The following is a 24,892-nucleotide window of genomic DNA, read 5'->3' on the forward strand; positions in this document are numbered from 1 at the left end:
AAAGAGCATAATGGGAAAGGTGTAGTCCTATTTAAACAGTGTACTCCAGCGAATACATGGATTCGTGATCATAAAGGATTGTTTTGCAGTGAATGGCGTGATGCAGTAAAAATTAATGCCAATGCCTCTGCTGTACGTACTGCAATTGGCAGATCCCAGGGCAACAACCTCTGTTAGCGTTGCCACAGAGAGTTCAAAACTCTTTCACATGTCCCGGGAGTCTGTCCACATGGTGAATTACTACGCACATCACGCCATAATGTAGGCAGACCAATGATAGGTAACGCTTTGAAAGGAAAAGGTTGTAATGTCTATGAAGAAGTACGCGGTCTCTCCAACAGAGAAAGCAACCGACGCATTGGCATTATTGCTTTTAAGCCATCCTGTGCTGAAGTTTTCATCATTGATATAAAATGTGATTTGAGACCAACGAAAACCAGCCAGAAGAGGTCGCTACGGAAAAGAGTAGAATTTATGAAGAAACGGTGAACTTCTATAAGCAAAAGTATAAGCTCTCGTCCATCTCTGTAATCAGCTTGATGTTAGATACTCGAGCAACCATACCTTCATTTTTTTGTCAACTTCTGCAATACCTTTGGGCTGAATAGAGATTTCATCTATAACATCACGATTACCACACTCAAGAAGTCCATCATGATCTTCAAGAACCATGCTTGCGGACCTCAAATAAATGTTTGACATGCCTTACTCTTTTGCCTACACTTAACCTCATACAATCTCATTATCTACTGTAGCTATATCCATTATTGTTGTAAAGGTACTCCTTGTCCTTGGGCATCCTGCAACTGTTGCAGGAAGATTGTATAATAAATAAATAACATCAAGAAAAGCATCCAAATAATATACAGGATGCAAATAAGCTGTAAAATAACCTTTATCGAGATCACAAAACATGAATGGAGAGGCGTTAAGGCATTTTATATCACCTATTTCCCAACAGAAAGAGTATGGTCTAGCTGCTTCATTACTAGCAGCTAGTTCCAAGTCACTGCTGTATGTTTGTCCACATCCTTACATTGAAACAGTATGGTCATTTAATTCAAGAGGATCTGGGATAAAATGATCATTTAACAGTTCCTACACCTCTAACTCAGCTCAAATTTGATGCTAGGCCTGTCAGGATCTTCACAGCCTTCATCATCAAATCTCATTCTGTTTCAATTTCTGGCAGTCATATAGAAATATAGAGTTCAGAGTTTTGTTTGGTCTGAGGAATCGTCTACTTCAAGATCGTCTAAAATTTATTCTAACATTTGCCATTTTACTATGCTATGTAATGCAGATCAATTAGCAAATCCTAAGCTTATGTATACATGCATTATCACCGTTCAGCCAAAATATAAGTGAATGATTGCTCCCAGGAAACTGACCAGTAGGTTACTTTGGACCCACACGTTATACTAATGAAAATACTGTATTGGAAAGAAACGAACACTTGTCAAATTAAGACATACATAGAAAGATAGGGACAAGAAAGGAACATACATAATAAGATGAACATACCGGCAGATCAGTGCTGCTGGAAGAGGGAGCAACACAAGTAGGAGACAAGGACAAACATAAAAACATGAAAGGACAACGACAATCTCCACATTTTCAAATAGATAGGCTCTCTCCTCATCAGTCCCTGCTCTTAGGAGATGAATGTTTAAAAGAGCATGTAATGTTGCAATTCAGTAGATCAAGGACAGATGGGTCTACAGTTCTTTATTGACATCTGCAAATGAGGGCACTAGAAACGTCTAAAATGGTTGGCCTGGACAATTTCAAATCTTCAGTTATTTTTACCATCAGTCTTAAGGCTGAATATGGCATTTCAACCTGGCATATTACTACATTTGTCACATGTAAGGACATTGAAGAAGATCATAGTATATGTCGGAAGGCACAAGAGTTTGTGGAGGAAGTGAACAGATTTATAACAGAGGGGAATGTCGACGAAGGACATATTTGGAACAGTGAACTAAGTCCAATTTCATTATGACATTTGTTCAATGTCAACTTTATCTCACAGAGGAGAGAGAACTACACCTTTTTGCAGTCTGTTCATAACTCTACACACAACACTCCAATTGATGTGGCTTTATCAGTAAGCAGTGCACTGTCTTCTGGTATAGGCTAGAGCAATTTTGTTACTTTCATTGACCTGTCTCTGTCTTATCCATGACTTTGACAATATGAAAGTGACAGAGGTATGAGCGATGCTAGTAATGCCATTCCTTATGCAGCCAGTCCCTGTTATGAATAGTGTGAAAATGTTGCTCATACAGTCGTTTGGTGCATGCATTTCAGTGGGCTTGGCAGACTGATATGTAATAGCAACTACTGGCTGAGGGAAACTACCTCACTCCTCATTTCCCTAGTACGCCTCTTCAGTGATGCCTAAGCCATCTATGACAGCTGATGGCGGAGCTGTTGAGGATCCAACCAGCCTTAGAGCTGAGGACTGAACATACACTTATCAGTAAGTGGCAGTCTGTTAACAAGCCTATTTAAGTCCTTGGTGAACTTGTAAGTGAAAAGATCCTATTGCTGTGTGATTCTTGGTCAGGTCATATAGATCATACACTTTTAGGTGCAAGTTTTTCAAACAAATATGTTATAATTAAGATATTGCCACTGAATCAACAAAATATTGCCAACCTCTTGATGTGTACTTATTTCTTTTTTTTTTTTTTGTTTGCTATTTGCTTTACGTCGCACCGACACAGATATGTCTTATGGCGACGATGGGGTGATAAAGGCCTAGGAATGGGAAGGAAGTGGCCGTGGCCTTGATTAAGGTACAGCCCCAGCATTTGCCTGGTGTGAAAATGGAAAACCACGGAAAACCATCTTCAGGGCTGCCGACAGTGGGGTTCGAACCCACTATCTCCCGATTACTGGATACTGGCCGCACTTAAGCGACTGCAGCTATCGAGCTCAGTGTGTACTTATTTCAGCAGTATAAGCTTTATATTTGAAGGGTCACTGATTTTGTAGACTATAGTATGCAAACCCACAAGTAAAGTTACATGATCAGCATTTCATCGTTAGAATTCACTTTGTAACATACAATCAATTTTCTTCACCATTGTTGCCATATGCTTGGCACAAGGCGCGTTATGACAGTGACATACCCATTTCATCGTTTGAAAATGTATCCTTATCACAGTGTACAAGAACAAATAAATTAAAAACAGTGAAAACTAATTAATTTCAAAATAGAGGTTTTAAGCATGACAAAAGGAAGGATATAGAAGTGGAAGGGCCTAACAAAGGTTGAACATTAACTTTTATGGTTTAAGATTCAAATTAAAGAAATATGACAATTAACATTCATTACACAAATCTGAATTGTAAAAACATGAATTAAATTGAAAAACTGTTTCTTAACCTACAAACATTAATATGTTTGAAAAGAATAGATTAAAAGATAGAAAATGAATCATCTAAATGATCCACTATGCAGAGTGGATTGCATCACATCTTGTGCTGAAGGCTCTTAACATTTCAGGATAACATAAGTTTCATGAAAAACCCTATGAAGATTTTTCTTCATATTAACCATTGGCTAGTCCCATGTCTGTGAGTACAAATACAAACTTACACAAATTAATAATTACACGTTAAAAGGTAGCTTGAACAATTACAAGATTGAAGACGATGTATATCACATTTGCAAATTAAAACCTATGTTCACAGATGTACATTTTAAATTGACACAGACAATTACGGAGGTCAAGCCTGATGAATGCATTACATTTAAATTACAAAAAAGTTAGAAAAATAGAGTTGCCTGTCCCAAAATGACGATGGAAATGGTATGAAACTACTCCATTAGTGAATTTCCTATTAAGGTTAATAGATACCAATGGGGAAATTCCTGCACGTACTTATTAAATGAAATCATTAAACTAATAATAATAATAATGTTATTTGCTTTACATCCCACTAACGACTCTTTCACGGTTTTCGGAGACACCGAGGTGCCGGAATTTAGTCCCACAGAAGTTCTTTTACGTGCCAGTAAATCTACCGACACGAGGCTGACGTATTTGGGCACCTCCAGATACCACCGGACTGAGCCAGGATCGAACCTGCCAAGTTGAGGTCAGAAGGCCAGCGCCTTAACCGTCTGAGCCACTCAGCCCGGCAAAATCATTAAACTGAAAAGCAAAGAGCGCTTATGAGACAGGATGATGCTCCCTGTTAAACAGGAGCACGCCGGACAACACGTCCAATGTACAAAAAAGAAAAAGAAAAAACAAGAAATAAGTGATGCCACGCTACAACGCGTTCCCAGCGGGAAGCACGTGCGCATGCATATTGGCATAGCCAATTAGTATGCCGGGTTTACCTTGTTGATTTCTGTTTGTTTACTAGTCCTTTTAAAATTTTCATATTTCCACTGCGATATTTGACCTTGTAGAGTTTTACAAGTTGTCCATTTCATGACCGTATCGATGTTTAATTAAGAAGTAAGTATAAATAACCACCTAATCGATACTTTATTAATGCCTCAGGCAAAATTGAATAATTATTAAAACTTACAGGACATGTTTCAACCACTTAGTGGTCCTCTTCAGGCTCTTCAGGCTGAAGAGGACCACTAAGTGGTTGAAACATGTCCTGTAAGTTTTAATAATTATTCAATTTTGCCTGAGGCATTAATAAAGTATCGATTAGGTGGTTATTTATACTTACTTCTTGTAGAGTTTCTCGAAACATCACATTACAGTGTAACTTGATGAGTGGGAACCACAGCTACACTAAATGGTCTTTAAAATAATGCCCTCAACACAGCACAAATGTAATTAGTGTGGCTTGTGATATTGGACTTCTTGGCCAGAATGGTGTTGAATATGTAAATTGAAATCCCACATCTACACTTTGAAGACTAGTAGCAGCACCCTATCAGGTCAGTAGAACAAATGTGATTTATATATCATAATGATTATAATCAGATTGTTTGTGGCACTGTCAATTGAAATTGTATACTCTCGGCATTGAACAATATGGTTTTTTCCTCATATTATGTTGATATTATGTTTCCTTGTGTTACCCAAGTTCCTCTATTGGGACTTGAATAGATGGTTATTCAGATGTCTCTAGAGCAGGGGTTTCCAATTAGTAAGGGCTCGAGGGCCACATTGGAAACCTTAGGCATGTTCGCGGGCCGTACTTTAATAATAGGCCAGTTTTTATAAAATTCCGCAAATAGAAGCACCAGTATGAAATAACATGCATAGTTCAATTGAAATGAAGGTTTAATTATTTTAATTACCTAAAACACTATTTTACAATTGCACAAAAAAGTGAAATTAAAAATGACAATTGCATTTGGAATGAGAGCACCAAACAGTGTCAGTTCATTTGAATTAATATTTGACAAATGACAAAAGGTAAAAAAAGTATACCTAAAGAGAAACTGAATTTAATAATGTAGCCAAAACAAACTTACAGGAGGACAATGTTGTGGGAGCAGAAGGAAGGGACATACAGTTGTAAGAGCCTAAAATCCCAGCAATGTACTTCCAGTAGTACTTCCCTGAACATTTCTTCAGGTGTGCTGCGCTCTGTACCAGTCAGTACTTCCAATGAGAGAAGAACTGAAACCACTTCTTACACCAATGGCAATTAAAGTGTGTCTTGGTATTCATTGCATGCTACGTTGCATAAAATGTTCACAGTGAGGTTTGCATGGAGTTCAAAATTTGGTATAGATCCCGTAGCCATTTTTATAATGTTTAAGACTTAGCGCTGACATTTGTGAGGACTCATTTTCTGCCAAATTTTGGATTTTACATTTTTTTAAATAAAAAATAAACTATTTAGACCAAGTGAATACTCAAAAAAAAGGAAATAATATTAAAGAATGAATTATTCTGACTTGGGTGTATAAAGGTATAAAAATTAATAAATTTTTGAAGGAGCTATGAATTTTTTTTTTTTTCAATTTTCCTCACATTTCTTAAAATATTTATTTGTTGAAGTCTTTGCAGGCTGCCATTTGGAAACCCCTACTTTAGAAGTAGAATGCACCATTCTGAGAATGACTCAATCCACTGTTATTATGATGAACGATCTATATTTTAAGCATATTTTTGTGCAGTTCTGAGCGGTCGAAGTCAAAGGTGTCTCTTGTTAATGTACTACCATCAAGGAAGATGCACATCTGAAGTATATGAAGTCATTGTCCCATTCCAGTTTTGTATTCCCTACCTGTTATTACATCATGTTAGGTTTCATCTCTCTAGACTTGGAAATGCTAATTTTCATACTATAGCCACTGAAGCTCTTTTCAAGCTCCAAGATATAAGATTGCAGGCTTATAGCACTGTCTGCAATTTAAACCATAATAATCAACAGTCATGTAAAACTACAAGCATGCTTCTTAGATTATTAGAGTTTAGATAGGAAAGAAAGATGGAATGTAACATACTTTAGTTTAGAGTTGGGATTTGCTGTATCAGTCATGATTCTCTAAGAAAATATCTGTGAAACTGTTTTCACTCTGTATTCAGTTCCACCCCACTTTTCTTTCTTTCTTTCTTTCTTTCTTTCTTTCTTTCTTTCTTTCTTTCTTTCTTTCTTTCTTTTTTTTTATGTATAATTTACTTGTTCAGTTCTTACTTTTTCTTTCTTTGTTAAGTTCTCAGTGTAATTATGTGCAATTTTGCTTAGATGTTGCTTGGCTATGACATGGCTTGTTTGCAGTGTTCTGGTCTGGATCTTGTAAGGAGCTGCCAAGGATTGAATGTAAACATCACATTTGGAAATCCTCCAAGAACTTAAGAGTAAAACAGAACTGGCACAGTAATGATATTGAACTTTTTCACTTTGCTTTTCTCTTCATTACTCTGTCTCTACAAGAAATATTTGAAGACAGAATGTCTTCACATGCCATTCTGGTGGTGACTGCACCAGCAGCTAGTTTGTCTGAATTTCTTGACTTGTTGACCAGATTCAACAAAGTGAGTAATATACTCGGGATGCCATTTCAAGTGATAGTCATTAAGGCTCTTTGTTGTTGTTGTTGTTGTTGTTGTTGTTGTTTGAGTGCATAGACTGATTTGATGCAGCACTCCATACCACCCTATCCTGTACTAACCTTTTCATTTCTATGTAACCACTACATCCTACATCTACTCTAATCTGCTGGTCATATTCATACCTTGGTCCACCCCTCCCATTCTTACCACCTACACTTCCCTTAAAAACCAACTGAACAAGTCCTGGGTGTCTTACGATATGTCCTACCATTCTGTCTCTTCTTCTCATCAAATTTAGCCAAAACAATCTGCTATCATCAATTTGATTCTTCATTCATGATTTGATCTACCCATCTCACCTTCTGCATTCTCCTGTAACACCACATTTCAAAAGCTTCTGTTCTCTTTCTTTCTGAGCTAGTTATCATCCATATTTCACTTCCATGCAATGCCATGCTCTAGATGAAAGTCTTCAGAAACATCTTTCTAATTCCTATATCATTCTTCGAAGTGAGCAAATTTATTTTCTTAGGAAAGGCCTTTCCTGCTTGTGTTTGTGTGCATGATGTTATGTCCTCCTTACTTCTGCCATCATTAGTGATTTTACTATCCGATTAAGAGTATTCATCTACTTTCTTTAAGACTTCATTTCTTAATGTTTTCTAATATTTCCTGTATCACCTGACTTCGTTCGACTGCACTCCATCACTTTCGTTTTCGACTTCTTAATTTTAATCTTGTAGTCCTTGCCCAAGACTCTGTCCATACCATTCAGCATTTTCTCCAGATCTACTGTGCAGACTTGGATAAAATAACAATATCATTGACAGATCTCAGAGTTTTGATGTACTCTCCTTGGATTGTGATTCCCTTTTCCAAATTCCTCTTTGTTTTCCCCTGCTTGTTCTATATAAACTTTGAAAAGGAGGGGGGGGGGGGGGGACAAACAGCAGTCTAGCCTCACTCCTTCCTGGTTCGCTGCTTCTTTTTGAAAGCCCTCAATTCTTATCACAGCAGACTGATTTTTATACAGATTGTAGATAATTTTTCTTTCTCAGTATCTTATCCTGATCACCTTCAGAATCTCAAATAGCTTGGTCCAATCAACATTATCCAGTGCCTTTTCTAGATCTACGAACACAACGTATGTGGGCTTGTCCTTCTTAATTCGGTCCTCTAAAATCAGATGTGAAGTCAGGATTGCTGCACGTTTTCCTATATTTGGAGCCAAATTTATCTTCCTCCAACTCATTTTACGTCTTACACACTAAACCTCGCCATACTGGTTTCCCTTAAGGCAGTCAGTAATACTGAGGATGTGTCATCAAGTTCCTGTTGAGGTCTCTCAAAGCTCTGTCGAATTTTGACCTCAAAATTTGGTCTCTTATTTCATCAGGATCAACACCCTTTTCTTCTTTCAGAACCATATCATCTACTTCTTTACCTTGATACAACTGTTGGATATGTTCCTGCCAGCTTTCTGCCTTTTCTTCTTTTTCTAGAAGTGGTTTTCCATCTGAGCTCTTAATATTCATTCACCTAGCTTTCCTTTCTCCTAAGGTTTCCTTAAATTTCCTGTATGCAACATCTACTTTTCCTAGGACCATGCAACCTTCAACATCCTTGCACTTCTCTTTCCATGTCCACGTCTGCTCCTGGGAAAGTTTTGCAATCCAACACCTGTTTTATGAATCTCTGCCTAACATAATGAAGTCTATTTGATACCTTCCAGTGTCTCCAGGTCTCATCCGCGTATACAGCCGTCGTTGTTTGTGGTGTGTGTACTAAATATTAGCGAGGACTAAATTATGATCGGTGCAGATTTCAACCAGCCGACTTTCTCTTTCATTCCTTTGTCCCAATCTGAATTTTCATATTGCATTACTTTCTCTTCGTTAGCCTACCACTGCATTTCAGTCTCCCATCACAATTAGTGGAATTTAAATCCACCCTTTTCTAAGCTCTTAGCTTCATGACCTGACCATGCAGCCAATTCGCTTGGTGTATAACTATTTATATTACCATTAAACAGAGTTTTTTCCAACAGAGATGTATTATGAGGAACCAAAATGATTTCTAGTTAGGTAAAGCACAACTTGTTCATATCGTTGAAAGTATCACACAAAGAGTGCCATCTTTAGTGTCTTCTCACCAATGCAACTATTGTTTAAATCCTGACAGGTGCATGTGATTTTTTTTTAATAAAAAAGTGACAACCTTATGGTTTGAAGTTGACAAAAAACTGGAGGCTGTGTTGATATTAAGGATATTGAGATCTGTACCACTTTATGCTAACAAGATGTTGCATTTGTTACATTTGATTAAGCGAATTCCTGTGGCAAAGGGCTAGCCAGCTTTACCAGTCATGACAAAATGGGAGCCTATTGAACACACGAAGCAGGGTAGACTAGCATTCTGGAGGAGATTTTGGCCTATAAGAAATGCAAAAAAGCAAAACAATCTCGGTACAGGCTATGAGGGATGTTGAAAAAGTGGAAGGTAAAGGCTTCCACTTTCTGTAACCTTGGCACTAAGTGAGATAGGGTTCTTAGCATTATGCTCAGTCGCCTTTGCTTCTAGGAATTAACCTGGTACTGATTTTCAGTGCTGGCTGAGTGAACCTGTGACCATGTGCTGCTTAAAAGTGGAAATCTCATATCTTAAATTTTTGACTTCCTGACAAGAAAACAAAGCTACATCCTTCCAGGTCAACCGGGAATACCTTTACCACCTCAGTTAGGCAGCTCCTCTATAAGAAACCGGGCGAGTTGGCCGTGCGGTTAGGAGCGCACAGCTGTGAGCTCGCATCCAGGAGATAGTGGGTTTGAACCCCACTGTCGGCAGCCCTGAAGATGGTTTTCCATGGTTTCCCATTTTCACACCAAGCAAATGCTGGGTTTGTACCTTAATTAAGGCCACAACCGCTTCCTTCCAATTCCTAGGCCTTTCCTCTCCCATCATCACCATAAGACTTATCTGTGTCAGTGCGACGTAAAAGCAACTAGCAAAACCTCTATAAGAAAGGCACTGTCCCAATATTCTACTGACAATATTGAAATCAAATTGAATTTGGCCACTGGTGAGATTGAAACTAACTTATCCCATAAAACCAGAACCTGCAATCAGAAAACAACAAGAACATTGATATTGTTCACGGACTGCTGTATTGTTATTGATTTAATAGTTTAACAATTTTGTACAACACATGCATATCATAGAATTAGAAGAGAACAGTTATGTTTTATAAGTTGAGAAGGTGTACTCGATCAGGATTTCTTGACTTATGCATATCATTTCATGAAAAATAACTCTGTTCCCATCAATTAACACAAAGCTACAGTCTGAAACGACTCAATTGTAGAATTTATTGGAAAAGCTCTTATAAAAAGTCCCCTTTTGCACTGAAACACTTCCATTTTTTATTTTTATTAATTTCACATCCAGCTTGCATCATGAAGGTCTGAAAACCATGTTCCGATTCTTTTCATAAAATGCATTATATTATCTTAGCGAAGTCTATTGTAAACTGTTTTTCATCAAACTCTTCCATTCATTGTTTTATGATGAAGATTTCATTCTTTGCCAAATTTTGAACCAATTTTTTATTTGATGCTGAGAGCTTCTTTGACTTCTTGTATTCTAAAACTTGTATGTCCTTAATAACATGCATATGATAATAAATGATTTTGTTTCCATTGAGCAGTAGTGGATTTACTGCACAAAATATCTGTAAAGAAAAATAGTTATGTTTCCCTTTATTGATAAAATTTTGTTTTTATTTTCAGGCAGTTAGGAATTTTTCAGACACAACTTTAAGTGAATTAGCCAGATGTAAACATGGAAACACAGATAGAACTGCCATTTATCTGTTTTGGAACCAGCTGAATAGTCGATCTTCACAACGAAAATTACCTTCTTGGCATGTTACATATACTTCAGCCGAGTCATTTGTGGATAATAAAAATGGTTTCTCCAAGCAGCTGCAGTCAGATATCTACCCTGGCTCTGTTGCCGTCTCGCCTAAATTCTACAAGAATATCGTCCACAGCTACCTGCTTGGAAAACCTTTCCAATTTGGTGAGATTTGAAATTTGATTTGAGTTTTTGTTGCAGGTAATTATAGTGCTTAGAAAGAGATTAGGGTATAAAGATTTCACACATAATGTGTCATGGTACTTCAAATACTTTTACAGTATGGCGCACAAGTCTTTGAGTAATCGGGAGATAATGGGCTCGAACCCCACTGTCGGCAGCCCTGAAGATGGTTTTCCGTGGTTTCCCATTTTCTCACCAGGCAAATGCTCGGGCTGTACCTTAATTAAGGCCACGGCCGCTTCCTTCCCATTCCTAGGCCTTTCACATCCCATCGTCGCCATAAGACATATCTGTGTCGGTGCGACATAAAGCAAATAGCAAGAAGGGTGGCAACAAGTGGATATGGCTGCATGTGTTGGAGAGCACCAGATTGATATCTCCAGAATTTGGAAACAGTTCAGGGAGACACCAAAGTTGCTCATTGATAATGTTTGGGATGCCCATGCAAAACATCTCCCAAGGAGGATCAGTATTTGTTGCTTTTAGCACATCGTAGGCCCATTGCTACTGCCACCTCATTTTGCTAGGATGTTCGGTGGGCCACCAACATGAATGTGTCTGATCCAACAGAGCGAAATTTGCTGCACAACAAAGGACTGGTACCAAGAATGTCTGTGCTGAAAGCTCCTCTTTAACTACACCAGAGGGCAGCTTGTGTGAGGTGGACATCATTTCATGGCCCATGGTATCAGGAACAGTGGAAGTGTAAACTCTTTTCTGATGATGTCAACATAAGCTTGTACCTGTAGAACAAAATCATTAAAGTGTCTGGAGACGACATGGTGAGAGATGGAACGAGCCCAGTAGTGCTGTCAGCAGCAAAGAGGTTCCATCATATTTTGAGGTGGGTAATTCCTGTCGAGGCTAACATGACGTGCCTGGTATACAGAAATAACTTCCAGCCTGTAATTACAGGATTTGTTGCCACTGTATGACAGGTCTTTACACTAGTGGATGATGATGATGCTTGTGCTCATTCAACCAGAATGAGTAAACAGTTCCTTAAAATACGTGGCATACAGCAAAGGGTGAGATCGGCATATTCTGCGGATATAAATTGTGTTGAAAATGCATGGCATGATCTGATGACAGCAGTTGTCTTTCCTAATCCTCTTGCTAACATTGAGTAGCCTCAGTCACTTGCTATCCAAGAGTGGGATAATCTGTCCCTTAAGTTGGATTCTCTAGTGCTCAGTGTGCCTCTCATGTTCAAGCATGCCTCGGGGCCCAAGGTAGCTGTACACAATATTTATCTGCCGTGCAATGAACAATAATTTTGTTTTGAAAATCCCACATTGTTAACATTGTGCTTCTGTTGTTCTTGCATAGCTGACTGCATGTTTGTTTTTTGTTTTTTCCTATTATGGAATAATTCCAATATAAATTATGCCATTGTTTGTATATACCCTGTGTAATGTGCAATATACGTACCAGTCGTGGTGATTAGCAATTATAAGTGGGGGGGGGGGATTGCAAAACAATTTACAAACAACAAAAATTTGTAGGTTTGTTAATAATTAGGGAAAACAAAGGAACCAATTAGCTGATGAGAAAACAGGGCTTGTACAAATTGCCTTTTTTTTTTTTTTCTTCTAATGATTCCTATAACTGCTAGTTTCAGGTGGCTAAAAAGGAATAAAAATGTAATGTTTTCTCCATAAATTGGGGGGGGGGGCGACTGTCCCCCCTTGTCCTCCCCAATTGCCGCCACTGGTATGTACTAGCAAAATAAGAAGTACATTAAACCAGAATATACAAAATATTTTTTAAGCACCCTATAATAGGATATATGAAAAATTGGATTATCTTGATTTAGTTTAAGACATAATGACTTACTTCATATTTTATACTTATAATACTGTTTACATATAACAGTATAGTCAGTTTTCAGTTTAAATATTTAACAAAGCTATACAGATAGGCCTACAAAAAAGTAACTTTTTCAAAATTCCCCTTCCTAAAATTAGGGTGCAAGGATTATTTGTGAATATGCATTTTATATCTACCCTCTTAACTGTTAATTGGATGAGGACCCTGAGTACTGTATCTGCAAGGAAAATTGATGGTTAGGTGGGTGCCTTAAAGAGCGCAATTACACGTGGGTTTTTACAGTCATGTTTTTTGTATTAAAATTCAAAATTTTGTTGGTTTGTTCTTGTTTCCTCCTGTTATGAAGGTGTTTATTCTCTTCCAGATGTGCAGGTCCGTGGCTTCAAGACACGTCGATGTATTGAAACCAATCAGGTACGCCATCCCAGCCTTACAACTCGGCTGAAGAACTTGTTGAGTTCTGCGCTACAGGAAAAAAAGGTCAATGGGTCAAGAGATGTGGCAGTTGCTTCTCCTGTGGAGAAAGTTGGAGACGTAGAGACCGAGAAACTGAAGGGTGAGGAAAGATTTTGAACTTACCTCTGTGTTAGAATTCGGAACATGCATCATTTTCAAAAATATTTTTTTTGAAAAGTACACCAATGAAATAGTACGTAAACGTATTACATTGTGGTATGTTGCCTTGTTTTCTACCATTAAAAAAATATTTAATAGTGCCTTTCCGCAAGGCGAGTGAAACGGCCTCTGACGTAAGCGGCGCGCTGTGACGTCACGATCCAGTACCGCATGGAGCTCTACCAGCCGTTGTGCATCAGCCGTTGCTAAAAGCCGATCGTTTATTATTCATGATCGCGAATAACTTCGAAATGACAGAAGAAAGGTTCAAAACAGCACAGTCAATCTACCATGTGTAGATGTCATCATTCTTGAAAAATGTGACTTTTGTGGCCGCAGAAATTAGCGGATAACAAGCAAGTTTGTAAGTGGCGTCTTTTATATATGTGCAATGTACTGTAACCCATAGTATTAGGATAACAACGAACCTGGATAGATATCACATCACTTTCAATATTTCCTTCTGGACTGATTCCCCTATTAAAGAATAACATTACATTTTCGGGCTTTCAGCATTAGTAAAGTAAGAAATCGGATTTCAGCACTAACATAAAGATATAGGTAGCATTATAGTACTAGTCCGCTCCTGTGGTGTAGTGGTTAATGTGTGCCACTTCCGGAGGCCCGGTTTCGATTCCCGGCTCTGCCATGAAAGTTGAAAACAAATAGTACGAGGGCTGGAACGGGGTCTACTCAGCCTCGGGAGGTCAACTGAGTAGAAGGGTTTCGAATCCCACCTCAGCCATCCTCGAAGTGGTTTTTCGTATTTTCCTACTTCTCTTCCAGGCACCTAAGGCCACGGCCGTTTCCTTCCCTCTTCCTTGTCTATCCCTTCCGATCCTCCCATCCTCCAACAAGGCCCCTGTTGAGCATAACAGGTGAGGCCGCCTGGGCGAGGTAATGGCCCTCCTCACCAGTTTCATCACCATACTCAAAGTCTCACGTTCCAGGACACTGCCCTTGAAGTGGTAGAGGTGAAATCCCTCGCTGAGTCCGAGAGAAAACCGACCCTGAAGGATAAACTGATTAAGAAAGAAAGAAAGAAAGAAAGATCATAGTACTGTAGGTCTATAACCTATCATTTCTAAAAAAATATATATTTATGGTTGGGGCAACTGGCCTACCCACTTCCGGGGCCCATGAAAGAGAATTAAATATCTTGGTGGAGGGAAAAAGTTAAACATGATAAAGATAAATATGACTTCATCTAGTTTTCACAAGTTGGGCTGAGTGCTTCAGACGGTTGAGGTGCTGGCCTTCTGACCCCAACTTGGCAGGTTCGATCCTGGTTCAGTCCGGTGGTAGTTGAAGGTGCTCAAATACGTCAGCCTCGTGTCGGTAGATTTACTGGCACGTAAAAGAACTCCTGCAGGACTAAATTCCTGCACATCGGCGTCTCCGAAAATCGTAGAAGTAGTTAGCGGGGCGTGAAGCCAATAACATTAAATACATTTGGCTTTTAACAAGCTGAGCATATCAGGAAAGAAAAGTGTCCTGGTGACATTTTAGTCGCTCAATACAGGAATGTCTTTGGGTGCTGTGACTTTTACTTTTTTTTTGTTTTTGCTGTTTGCTTTACGTCACACCGTCACATATAGGTCTTATGGCGACGATGGGACAGGAAAGGCCTAGGAATGGGAACAAAGCAGCCGTGGCCTTAGGTACAGCCTCAGCATTTGCCTGGTGTGAAAATGGGAAACCACGGAAAACCATCTTCAGGGCTGCCAGCAGTGGGGTTCAAAACCTTCTATCTCCCGGATGCGAGCTCACAGCTGCGCGCTCCTAACCGCACGGCCAACTCGCGCGGTATTTTTACCCTTCGGTTTATTGACTTGGCTTGTATAACCGAAAACTTAGGCTAAGTTGGATAATATTTTAAACACCTACATCACTATTTTCACCTGTGTGCAATTATGTTATTTATTTCATTAATATTATGATAATTATTATAATTGAGCATTGTTAACTTATAAGACCCCAACAAACAAGCATTGGTTTTGTGTAGAGTTATACATTTGTTAAATTCACGTTGTTTCCTTTCGTGATGTACACGCCTATTCTTTGTTACATTATAGACTATTTAGATATAGCCTAAATTTCTTTACCAATTAAGCTCTTCAATAAAGACATACATAACTGTCCCATGCCAAGATATATTGGTAGAATTAGAGCTGTCAAAATGGTTCATAACCCCTTTGATTTATTATCTTGACATGGATCACCCAAAACATAGGTTAGGTTTGGAGAATACTTTAATAATCAGCATTATTTAATGCACTGTTTATTACTTTCATATTCCAAGATGTAATTGAAGCATTTAAATAAAGCATCATACATTAAAATTTAAAGTTTTACCACTAGAACAGCTGACATGGAAAAATGATTTGAAAATTCAAACAAATTCATCTTACGTTAAAATCTTCAAAAGAATAAACTGTAGACTTTTCCGATATATCACCAGCATTTTTCCGGCTCGCCAAAATCCATTTCTCCCTAGTTTTAGCGTCTTTGGAACATGTATAAAAAATTTGTTTGGTATGGTATGCGATGTGCTATTGCACATCGGAACTCTACACCATTTATAAGTTTTCTGCCTCACTGTCTGCGCAGGATTCATTTTAAGTCTAAAATATACCACTCAGATTATTATCCGATGTATAGACCTCGAATTTAATCATACTAGACACTAACGTAAAGTAGAAATACGCGAAGTGTATCCTGCTTCTCACAGCGCACTATGCGTTATTTCGTCTGCTAATTCAGTCAACCTGTACGATGACGTCAGACCAATGAGATCGCGTACTTGCGTGACGTGACATTTTCGTAGATTTTTATCATGTTTGGAGTTATTATTTGTACATTCTGATCACATTTTTGAATTCTGCACGAAATTTTGAATCAGATTAGCATATTTTTAATTAAAACCCCGGATCATGCATGTTCCCTATTATAGCAAAACTGAATATGAAAGCTTAACTGCCAAAGTGAACTAATCATTGTATTGGTAAGTTAATATTTAAAAACACAGAGTAAGCTGGCCATTCAATTTGTGTGCTTGCATTTGGGACATCGGCAGCCATGAAGATGGCTCTCTGTGGTTTCTTGTTTTCACACCAAACAAATGCCGGGCCTGTACCTTAAGGGGATAGTCTGGTAATAAAATATTGAATTATTTTTACTCAGAGTATAATAATTAAGTGTCATTCTAATTGTGACTGTCATATTTACAGAGAAACTCTGTAAGTGGTTCGACCTTTGTATACCATTTCATTTATGACAAGACTTTTTATTTATTTGAGAATCTTACAGCTCTAAGTCAAACTGAATACTATCTAAGTTCTAACTTGAGTGAAAAGGATTATACAGTAAAACCTCGTTAATTCGAAGTCGTTGGGACTCAAAAATTGGACTTCGAATTACGTGATGTCGAATTAACCGAAAATTCGCAATTCAGAAGTACCAACCCTCGCTGCGTTACAAAATATTCTAAGGCCCGTTACTGCATGCAGTTAAGCTTGATTCACAGTTTATACCTTTCAAATGCAATGAAAAAAGAACTGTTTCCAAAATGTATCCAAGAAGATGAATTTACAGTATTCAAATAATGCACTGGGATATCTCACTGGCAAACATAATCTCACGCAACGAAAGAAAGAAAGAAAAAAAAAAAGCACGATTCAAAGACGAGAAATCTATGCTGGCTCCCATGTGCAAGAATTTTATTTATTAAATTACTATACTGTAAGCATTTTAGATTCCTTGTATTTACACAGAAAGTGCCCGATGTCCTTAAAATCGAACTTTCCTATGACTATCCTTGTACAATTTCCCGCCATTGCACTTCTCTTGTACTTCAGAAATGTAAACACTTGCCGCGTCACAAAGTATTCTAAGACTCATTAATACGTGCAATCACCTCGATTCACGGTTTAAACCTTTCATATGCCATGGGAAAAAACTATTTCCAACATGTATCCAACAAGGTGCATTTACAATGTTCAAATAATGCACTTGGGTAAATAACTTACAAACATAACCTCACGCAACGAAAGAAAAATATCACACAATTCAAAGACGAGGATAAATTATGCTGGTTCCCCTCTGCAAATGCATTACTTTTTGGATTTCTGTACTGTTTGCATTTTTAGATGCTTTGTACTGGCATGGAAAGTGCCCGACGCCCATAACATTGTGGCTTATCGATCTTTCCTATGACGAGGGGATAAAGTTTCTCGCTTCCATGTGCATTGCAACGCACTACAATGACCCCCATCCCTCACACTTGTACGATTCTCCGGCTGGCACTTTCTCCTTTAAAACCATATGATCGTTTGGGCTCGCATTAAAATAAAGTAATGCAGTTTCATTGGCAATGACAATATTGTTCGGTGCCTACGTCCTTTTTCTTGATATTGCACCCTCTCACCCTGTTGATACAGAGTTGAAATCAGAAGATGGAAACATTTTCTGGTCCTATTTGCCACGTAATGTAACTTCATTAATTCAGCCAATGGATCAAAGCATCATCGCAACCTTTAAGGCGCATTATAAGCGGGAATTGCTAGGCCTCTTACTTTCCGAAGAAACATCGATGGTTGAGTTCTGGAAAAAACTCATCGTAAAGAAGCACTTTATCTTGCCCAGAAATAATGGGATCTAGTAACCGCTCAGAACATCACTCGATCATGGAGAAAATTGTATGTTGATGTCGAAGAGCTTGCCAACGATTTTCATGGGTTCACTGATGAAGATGAAAATGAGGGATTGATGATCAAAGATATCCTGAAGACTATTGAAAATAACATTCATTTTGGAGAAGTGGATGAAAGTAACATTGAGGAGTGGCTTCTAATAATAATAGTAATAATGTTATTTGCTTTACGTCCCACCAACTACTTTTTTAAGGTCTTCGGAGACGCCGAGGTGCCGGAATTTAGTCCCGCAGGAGTTCTTTTACGTGCCAGTGAATCAACCGACACGGGCCTGTCGTATTTGAGCACCTTCAAATACCACCGGACTGAGCCAGGATCGAACCTGCCAAGTTGGGGTTAGAAGGCCAGCGCCTTAACCGTCTGAGCCACTCAGCCCGGCAAGGAGTGGCTTCTTACTGACGATGTATTGCCTGGGCATCACATTTTTAACTGATGACGAAATAGTAAATAAAAGCACGAGCGGGAACTCGGCAGTCAGCTGCAAAGTGGCAAGTGAAAGTGAGGGGGGTGGGGAAGAAGAGTGCGTCACAAACAATCGCGTATCGCTTCAGACCGCACTGGAGTTGGCTGAAACGTTAATGGAATTCTTGGACCAAGAGGACGATACGGATTTTTCAGACATTCTTGTAATTAGAAAGCTCAGAATGGACTTTTTTTTTTACGTTGCACCCCGACACAGATAAGTCTTATGGCGACGATGGGATAGGAAACGGCTGGGAGTAGGAAGGAAATAGGCGTGGCCTTAATTAAAGTATAGCCCCATCATTTGCCTGGTGTGAAAATGGGAAACCACGGAAAACCATCTTCAGAGCTGCCAAGAGTGGGGTTCAAACCCACTATCTCCAGGATGCAAGCTTACAGCTGCGGGGCCCTAACCGCACGGCCAACTCGCCTGGTAGAATGAACATAAAGAAGAAAATAAGTTGTAGGAGATTGCAAAAAAAAGTAATGGATTTTTTTTAAAGCAGCTTAAATGACACGAGGTAAATTAATTATTTATGGTCTGCTGGTAATTTAGGTGAATATTTAGTATGTATTGTAGCTTTGACTACATTTTGGTTTTAAAGAGATTTAATGCACTGCATTTTAAGGTTATATGGTATGTATTTTATGTACTTTAAAGTCCATTAAAATTAGTAGTACGGATTATCTGTTGTTTTTTATTATTATTATTATTATTATTATTATTATTATTATTATATTAACTGTTCACCCCTTCCCAGGAATTAGAATGGATAATTGAGGTTTTGCTGTATAAAGAAATTGTAGAAATTTGACTTATAGGAAATGAGATACTTTTAAAAAAAATCCGTTTCATTCAGGAAATGAAATTGACTTGCTGGATCACCATGGCAACAAGGTTCAACACAATCCATCACCTAATAAATTTCATATGGATCCATATTGATCAACAGAGTTGTTTAGAAAGTTCTTGCAAACAGAAAATATATATGTTTTCCAGGTAATCCATGTCATATACTGTATATTTATCTTTTTGTCAACAAGAATCCATCACCCACGAAGCTGATAATTATTTTGGTGTATGACATTTAAGGTGTTCTAGTGTGTTATCTAGTTCTTGAGGGACATACTGTAACTGCTGAGTATTATGTGTCATATTTGTAGTACCATCTTTGTCATAACAGTTGTACATTAATAATATCATGTTTATTCCTTCTATCATCCATGATATGCATGTAAACCCCATCTGATGGTAACCTTTTTAAGTATTTCAGACAGATTTCCAGTGTTGACACATTTTGGGAGATAAAAGCTAGTTGCTAGACTCATCAATTAATGCATCTGGATAGGACATTTCCATCTGTTAAATCCAAGATTCTATATCCACCTTTATTCCTAATCTTATAACATTAATACCCTTCAGTGGCAATGCCTATTCTATATGCCCATTGAGATCACCAGACTGAAGGAATAGATTTTCATTAAACACATTGCAGCAGCATCCACGAATTTGGTGCAGAATGTTTCTTTGATTGACTTATAACAACCTGTCATTCTGGAGATTGTGGGTTCGAACCGCACTGTCAGCAGCCCTAAAGATGATTATCCATAGTTTCCCATTTTCGCTGCAGGCAAAGCTGGGGCTGTACCGTAATTAAGGCTATGGCTGCTTCCTTCCTACTCTTCGTCCTTTCGTGGTCCATAAGGCGTACCTGTTTCGTGGCATAACGCAACTTGTAGAATAAAATATAACAGCCTGTCTTTTGAGCTTACATAGAGAAGAAATGAAGTCAAAGGGTGGCAGTGTTGAGAACTTTTGACATCAGAGGGAGTATGATAGACAACCCCTACTTGACTATGAAACTCTTCATTTGAAGTAATGGAAGCTCCTTGTGTGTTAGTTATACCATGATAAATCAATTTCTTGTCTGTCTTCAATGTCAACGGTTTTTTAACCCTTCCACCATAATGTTTATGTCAGTTTGTATCCTTAAGGTGAGATTTTAGGATTTCAGCTAGGATGTGACTTCATCCGCCTAATATCATGCCACCTCGCATCAAAGAAATGCCAACCAGTGTTGAAAGCGAAATGGTCTGTATTATTGCGAGATCTCTTCAGCAATCCTGTGCAAAATGTGGTAAATTAACGGAGATCATACATAGACTTTGGGGTTTACCTCTGTAGAAGTACTAGTGTATGAATTGGCTTAGATTATAAAATCATGTAGTTGAGGAAAGTATATGATTGTCTGGATGACTTAAGATATTGACCATTGGCGATAAGATGGGTGTGACTAGATAAATGATATGTTGAACATTGTCTTGCTAAATTCTATCATGAACTTGTTAATGATGTCCATAAAACAAGACAAGGTCAAGTTTATCATGTGGGAAAATACAGTTTGTTACCATTGATGCTTTCACGGCCCATACTTAAAGATATGATATAGGCTTTTTGGGCTTATGTCGTGTCAAGAAAATGAGTTACGTTTCGCAGAGAACTTTGCTCTGCGTCTTCAGAAGAAAATCTTGACTGTTCACGAGGAAGGCTTCTCCAAGAATGAAAGTTTAAATGTAGACGTTATGTTTCATTCCGTGGTTGTGTCAGTGTCATATCTTCATAATTTATGTGCACCTGTTATGTGATCCCTTCAGACTGATTCTGATGGTGCCATCAGCTACCGCTTTGAATGCTAGCACTGTACCGCATATGCTGAGCCATCTGGTGACGAATGAACGTACCACTTACACTTCTATTACTAACATCTAAATTCAAACTTTCATTCTTGGAGAAGTCTTCCTCGTGAACAGTTGAGGTTTTCCTCAGAGCAAGGTTCTCTGTGAAACGTGAAGAATTTTACCTTATTTTCTTGATACGGCATAAGCCCAAAAAACCTAAATCATGTCTATAAAATACAGTTTGTTTGTTTTTATCTCAAGGGTATATAGAGTGCCTCCTTAAAAGGAGCAGACTGAGACTCAGCACTTATTGATTTAGAGGAGAGAAGTGTGCAAATAGAAGAGATGAGTGTGCTATAAAATAGGAAAACATAGAGGTACTTACTGTAGTTCATTTGCTGAAGCTTACAGTTGAACCTTGGAAGTGCATGTTTTTATTCATCTACTACTGCAGATGTTTCTTTACTGAGTGATTGTTGCTTCATGGCCATTAAAAGGTATGATGATTTATTCACGGTGTAATTTTTACTTCAGCACGATGTGGAAAAATGTCATACTATTATGGACCTTATCTCTGTTAACACATTCACGCCCGTATCCGAGTTATTGCCTATAGCGCGTCACCATGCTGTGGACCGCATCCGAGTTAGCCCGGATAAGCGCAACCTTGAACTCGAGCCATTCCTACGCAGCTGGGATCTATTTTGGTCACAAATATGTGCGAGAGAGATGAAAGTAATACCCTTATGAATGTTTCTACTCACCGAAAACCACATGGCCACAGCGATTTTCCCTCCCAATGCATTTTCTTTGTTTTGTTTCTGAAGGTAGCCCAGCGCTCGCACAACTAGCTGCGTAGTTGATTTGTGATAGCACAAGCGTGTGTATAGTCGCGTTCTGAAGTATAACCATGGCGTGTTGGGACAATATAAATTATGCAAGTGATGCGAATTTACAAAGCACAGTTTTTTAGCTGCTTGAAAATTATCTTGGCCAGGGGTATACAGTCTATATGGACAATTATTACAAATAGCGTTTGACCCGTGAAACAATTACGGGAACAGAACACTGCCGTATGTGAAACAATACGGTCGAATAGGGGTGTACCAAAAGACCTAAAGGAACACCAGGCAATTCTCAAACGGGGTAAAAAGTGAACCCGACATACAAGTACAGTCACCTCTCTCCGAAATCTCAGCTCCATCTACGTCATTAGCTCCAAGTCAACGTCCTGCAATTTTGCCGCCAAAAAGGGCACCGGCCAAGGATCAATCATTTAGGTTAGATGCGAAGATAAAAGAGTATATTCTCTTAAAGTTTCCACCATCAAATATAGACAAGTTCCCCTGCTTCAAAAATAAAATTATTAGTGAAACACGCTATTTTTTGGAATGTTTAGTGTTCCCATTCACCCAGGAAAGTGTGACATTACCTACCACACCCTACAGAGGTACTAGAGGACTTCATTGAGGTATGTGGAAAATTTTGTTTCCATAGCTTGTTCTGTTTAGAACTTATTGTGAAAAGAATTCGTTGTTGTTTGCTCTGCCACTAACAGCTGGAATAGCTGGGCCAGCCCTTTAAATAGCCACTCAGATGATGGGCGTGAATGTGTTAATTATTGAATTCAATTTTCATAAAGATACTGCATTTGTTACTGACATTAAGGGAACGTGGTGTGGGGTTAGTGAATGATATTTGGCCTCATAATTATACAGTCCCCATCATCTGAACTTTGAAATAATTTGACTGTTTTTCTGTTTTACAGGAATGATTACTGATGAAAGTCTTTCAACTGAGGAGCAGGCTCGGTTGAAAGTAGCTTTTGCCGAGGGATACCTTGCTGGGAACGGCCAGCGAGCCCCTGGACGCACCATGAAGTGGTTGAAGATTATACAGCAAATGTTAACTATAATCATCTTTCTAGCAATCTTTGTCTCCTTTATGGGTGAGTTACCATCTGTATTTAGAACACAAGAGAACTACGGTTACACTGTCCATAAAACAAGGAAAGAAAATCAAGCAAGATACGAAAACTGCAAATACTACAGTACAATATACATGGTTCAAAAAAATTAGGGGAACACGTTTTTGAACATATGCCATGCTCGACAAAACAATACCTCACATCCATGTATATTACCAACTAAACCTTTATTCTTTACCGTTGAAGTATACAAAAGAACATCGATGGATTCGCGTTCATTTTCAGAACATACAAGGAAATGTCCAAATAGGGGCGAAAACAAAGTGATAACAGTTCTCCAGGGTGGATTTTTATCACAGTTGGAGAGCTTCAGTATGTTGTATGTCCTTCACGAGCACCTACGTGGCATGCTCCATATAAGTCGATGGAGGTCACGTTGCGGTATCAGGTCCCATTCTTCAATGAGAGCCTGTTCAAGGTCTTGGAAAGTCTGTGGTGGAACAGGACGCCCACGAACATTTCTGTCAAGCCTATCCCACACATGCTCGATGGGATTAAGGTCGGGACTCTCTGCTGGCCATTCCATCTCTTGAATGTCCAGTTCTCACAAGACAGCTCTCTGGTGATGCGCTCTATATGAGCCCTGGCATTGTCGTGCACGAGTACGAATTCAGGGCCAACACCGTATGCAGCAACCAACACATGCTGTAGCAGTATCTGCTCGATGTACCCCGTAGCGTTAAGATTACCACGGACGACGACAAGATCCGTGTGGCCATCAATACTGATACCACCCCACAGCATCACAGAATCTTGTCCGAATCAGTCGTCTCCCTAGACAACATTTGGCATGTACTGCTCACCACGGCATCTCCGTGCGCGTTGACGTCCATCACGCTGTGTCAGGGGAAATCTGGACTCGTCTGTGAAAAACACGGTTCTCCATTAGCAAAGTTGCCAGTTGACGTGGGTACGGGCAAACAGAAGGCGAGCTGTGCGATGTTGCTGTGTTAAATGAAACACTCGAACAGGATGTTTGGGTCATAAGGACACTTCTCTTAACCCGTTCCTAACTGTCCTTAAAAAATTATTTTAAAAATTTAAATTTTTTATTTTAATTTGGTTGCGAAAAGTTGGAGTACGGGTTTTATTTGCATCAAGGTTGGTACAGTGCTCCTGACATACACAAAAAAAATTATATTTGATGATTATTCATATACTGTATATCATTATCACAAGGGTATTTAAGATACATCCCTTAAAGGAGGTTCACTTAAATTAGGAATATTAAGGCCCGGTTTCTTCAACTGTATGTTAAATTTTACTTAACAAATGTTAACTAACAGTTGTTATTAATTTAACAATTTGTTTAAAAGTGCCCTGTTTCACGAACACATTTCCAACATTTGTTGCTAAACAATTGTTAAAAGACAAATTAACGCATTTTAGTGAGATTTCTGAACGCGTTTGGCAGTGAGCGTCTTTTGTTTCTTTACATAAAGCGCTCCTTGTGGTGTGTTGAAATAGTATTTTGTCACACAGACGCATGGTTGACATTATTATAAATTATGGTTAGC

At 38.7% G+C, this 24,892-nt stretch overlaps 2 protein-coding genes across 5 annotated transcripts in view; one reads left to right on the plus strand and one right to left on the minus strand.

Annotated features, from left to right (window-relative positions):
• Window positions 1–6,508, minus strand: part of MED16 (mediator complex subunit 16) — a 163,798-nt gene extending 157,290 nt beyond the window's left edge. Inside the window, exon 1 of the mRNA XM_067146880.2 lies at window positions 6,446–6,508. Within this exon, the coding sequence (XP_067002981.2) occupies window positions 6,446–6,480 (35 nt within the window). The 5' untranslated portion in view covers window positions 6,481–6,508. The remainder of the gene's footprint in view (window positions 1–6,445) is intronic.
• The window catches only part of YME1L (ATP-dependent zinc metalloprotease YME1L), a 138,254-nt gene that overhangs the window by 15,065 nt on the left and 98,297 nt on the right, over window positions 1–24,892 (plus strand). For 3 of the 4 annotated variants that reach the window (XR_010860163.2, XM_067146883.2, XM_067146881.2), the window contains exons 3-5: window positions 10,781–11,072; window positions 13,285–13,476; window positions 23,157–23,336. Coding sequence is in view for 3 of the 4 variants with exons in the window: in XM_067146883.2 (XP_067002984.1) it covers window positions 10,781–11,072; window positions 13,285–13,476; window positions 23,157–23,336 (664 nt within the window). In the remaining variant the exon portion in view is untranslated. Of the gene's footprint in view, window positions 1–6,816; window positions 6,978–10,780; window positions 11,073–13,284; window positions 13,477–23,156; window positions 23,337–24,892 lie in introns of those variants that run through there. The other variant, XM_067146884.2, reaches the window with a different exon arrangement.

This window comes from Anabrus simplex, chromosome 5 (genome assembly GCF_040414725.1).
Source record: "Anabrus simplex isolate iqAnaSimp1 chromosome 5, ASM4041472v1, whole genome shotgun sequence".
Lineage (NCBI taxonomy): Eukaryota > Metazoa > Arthropoda > Insecta > Orthoptera > Tettigoniidae > Anabrus > Anabrus simplex.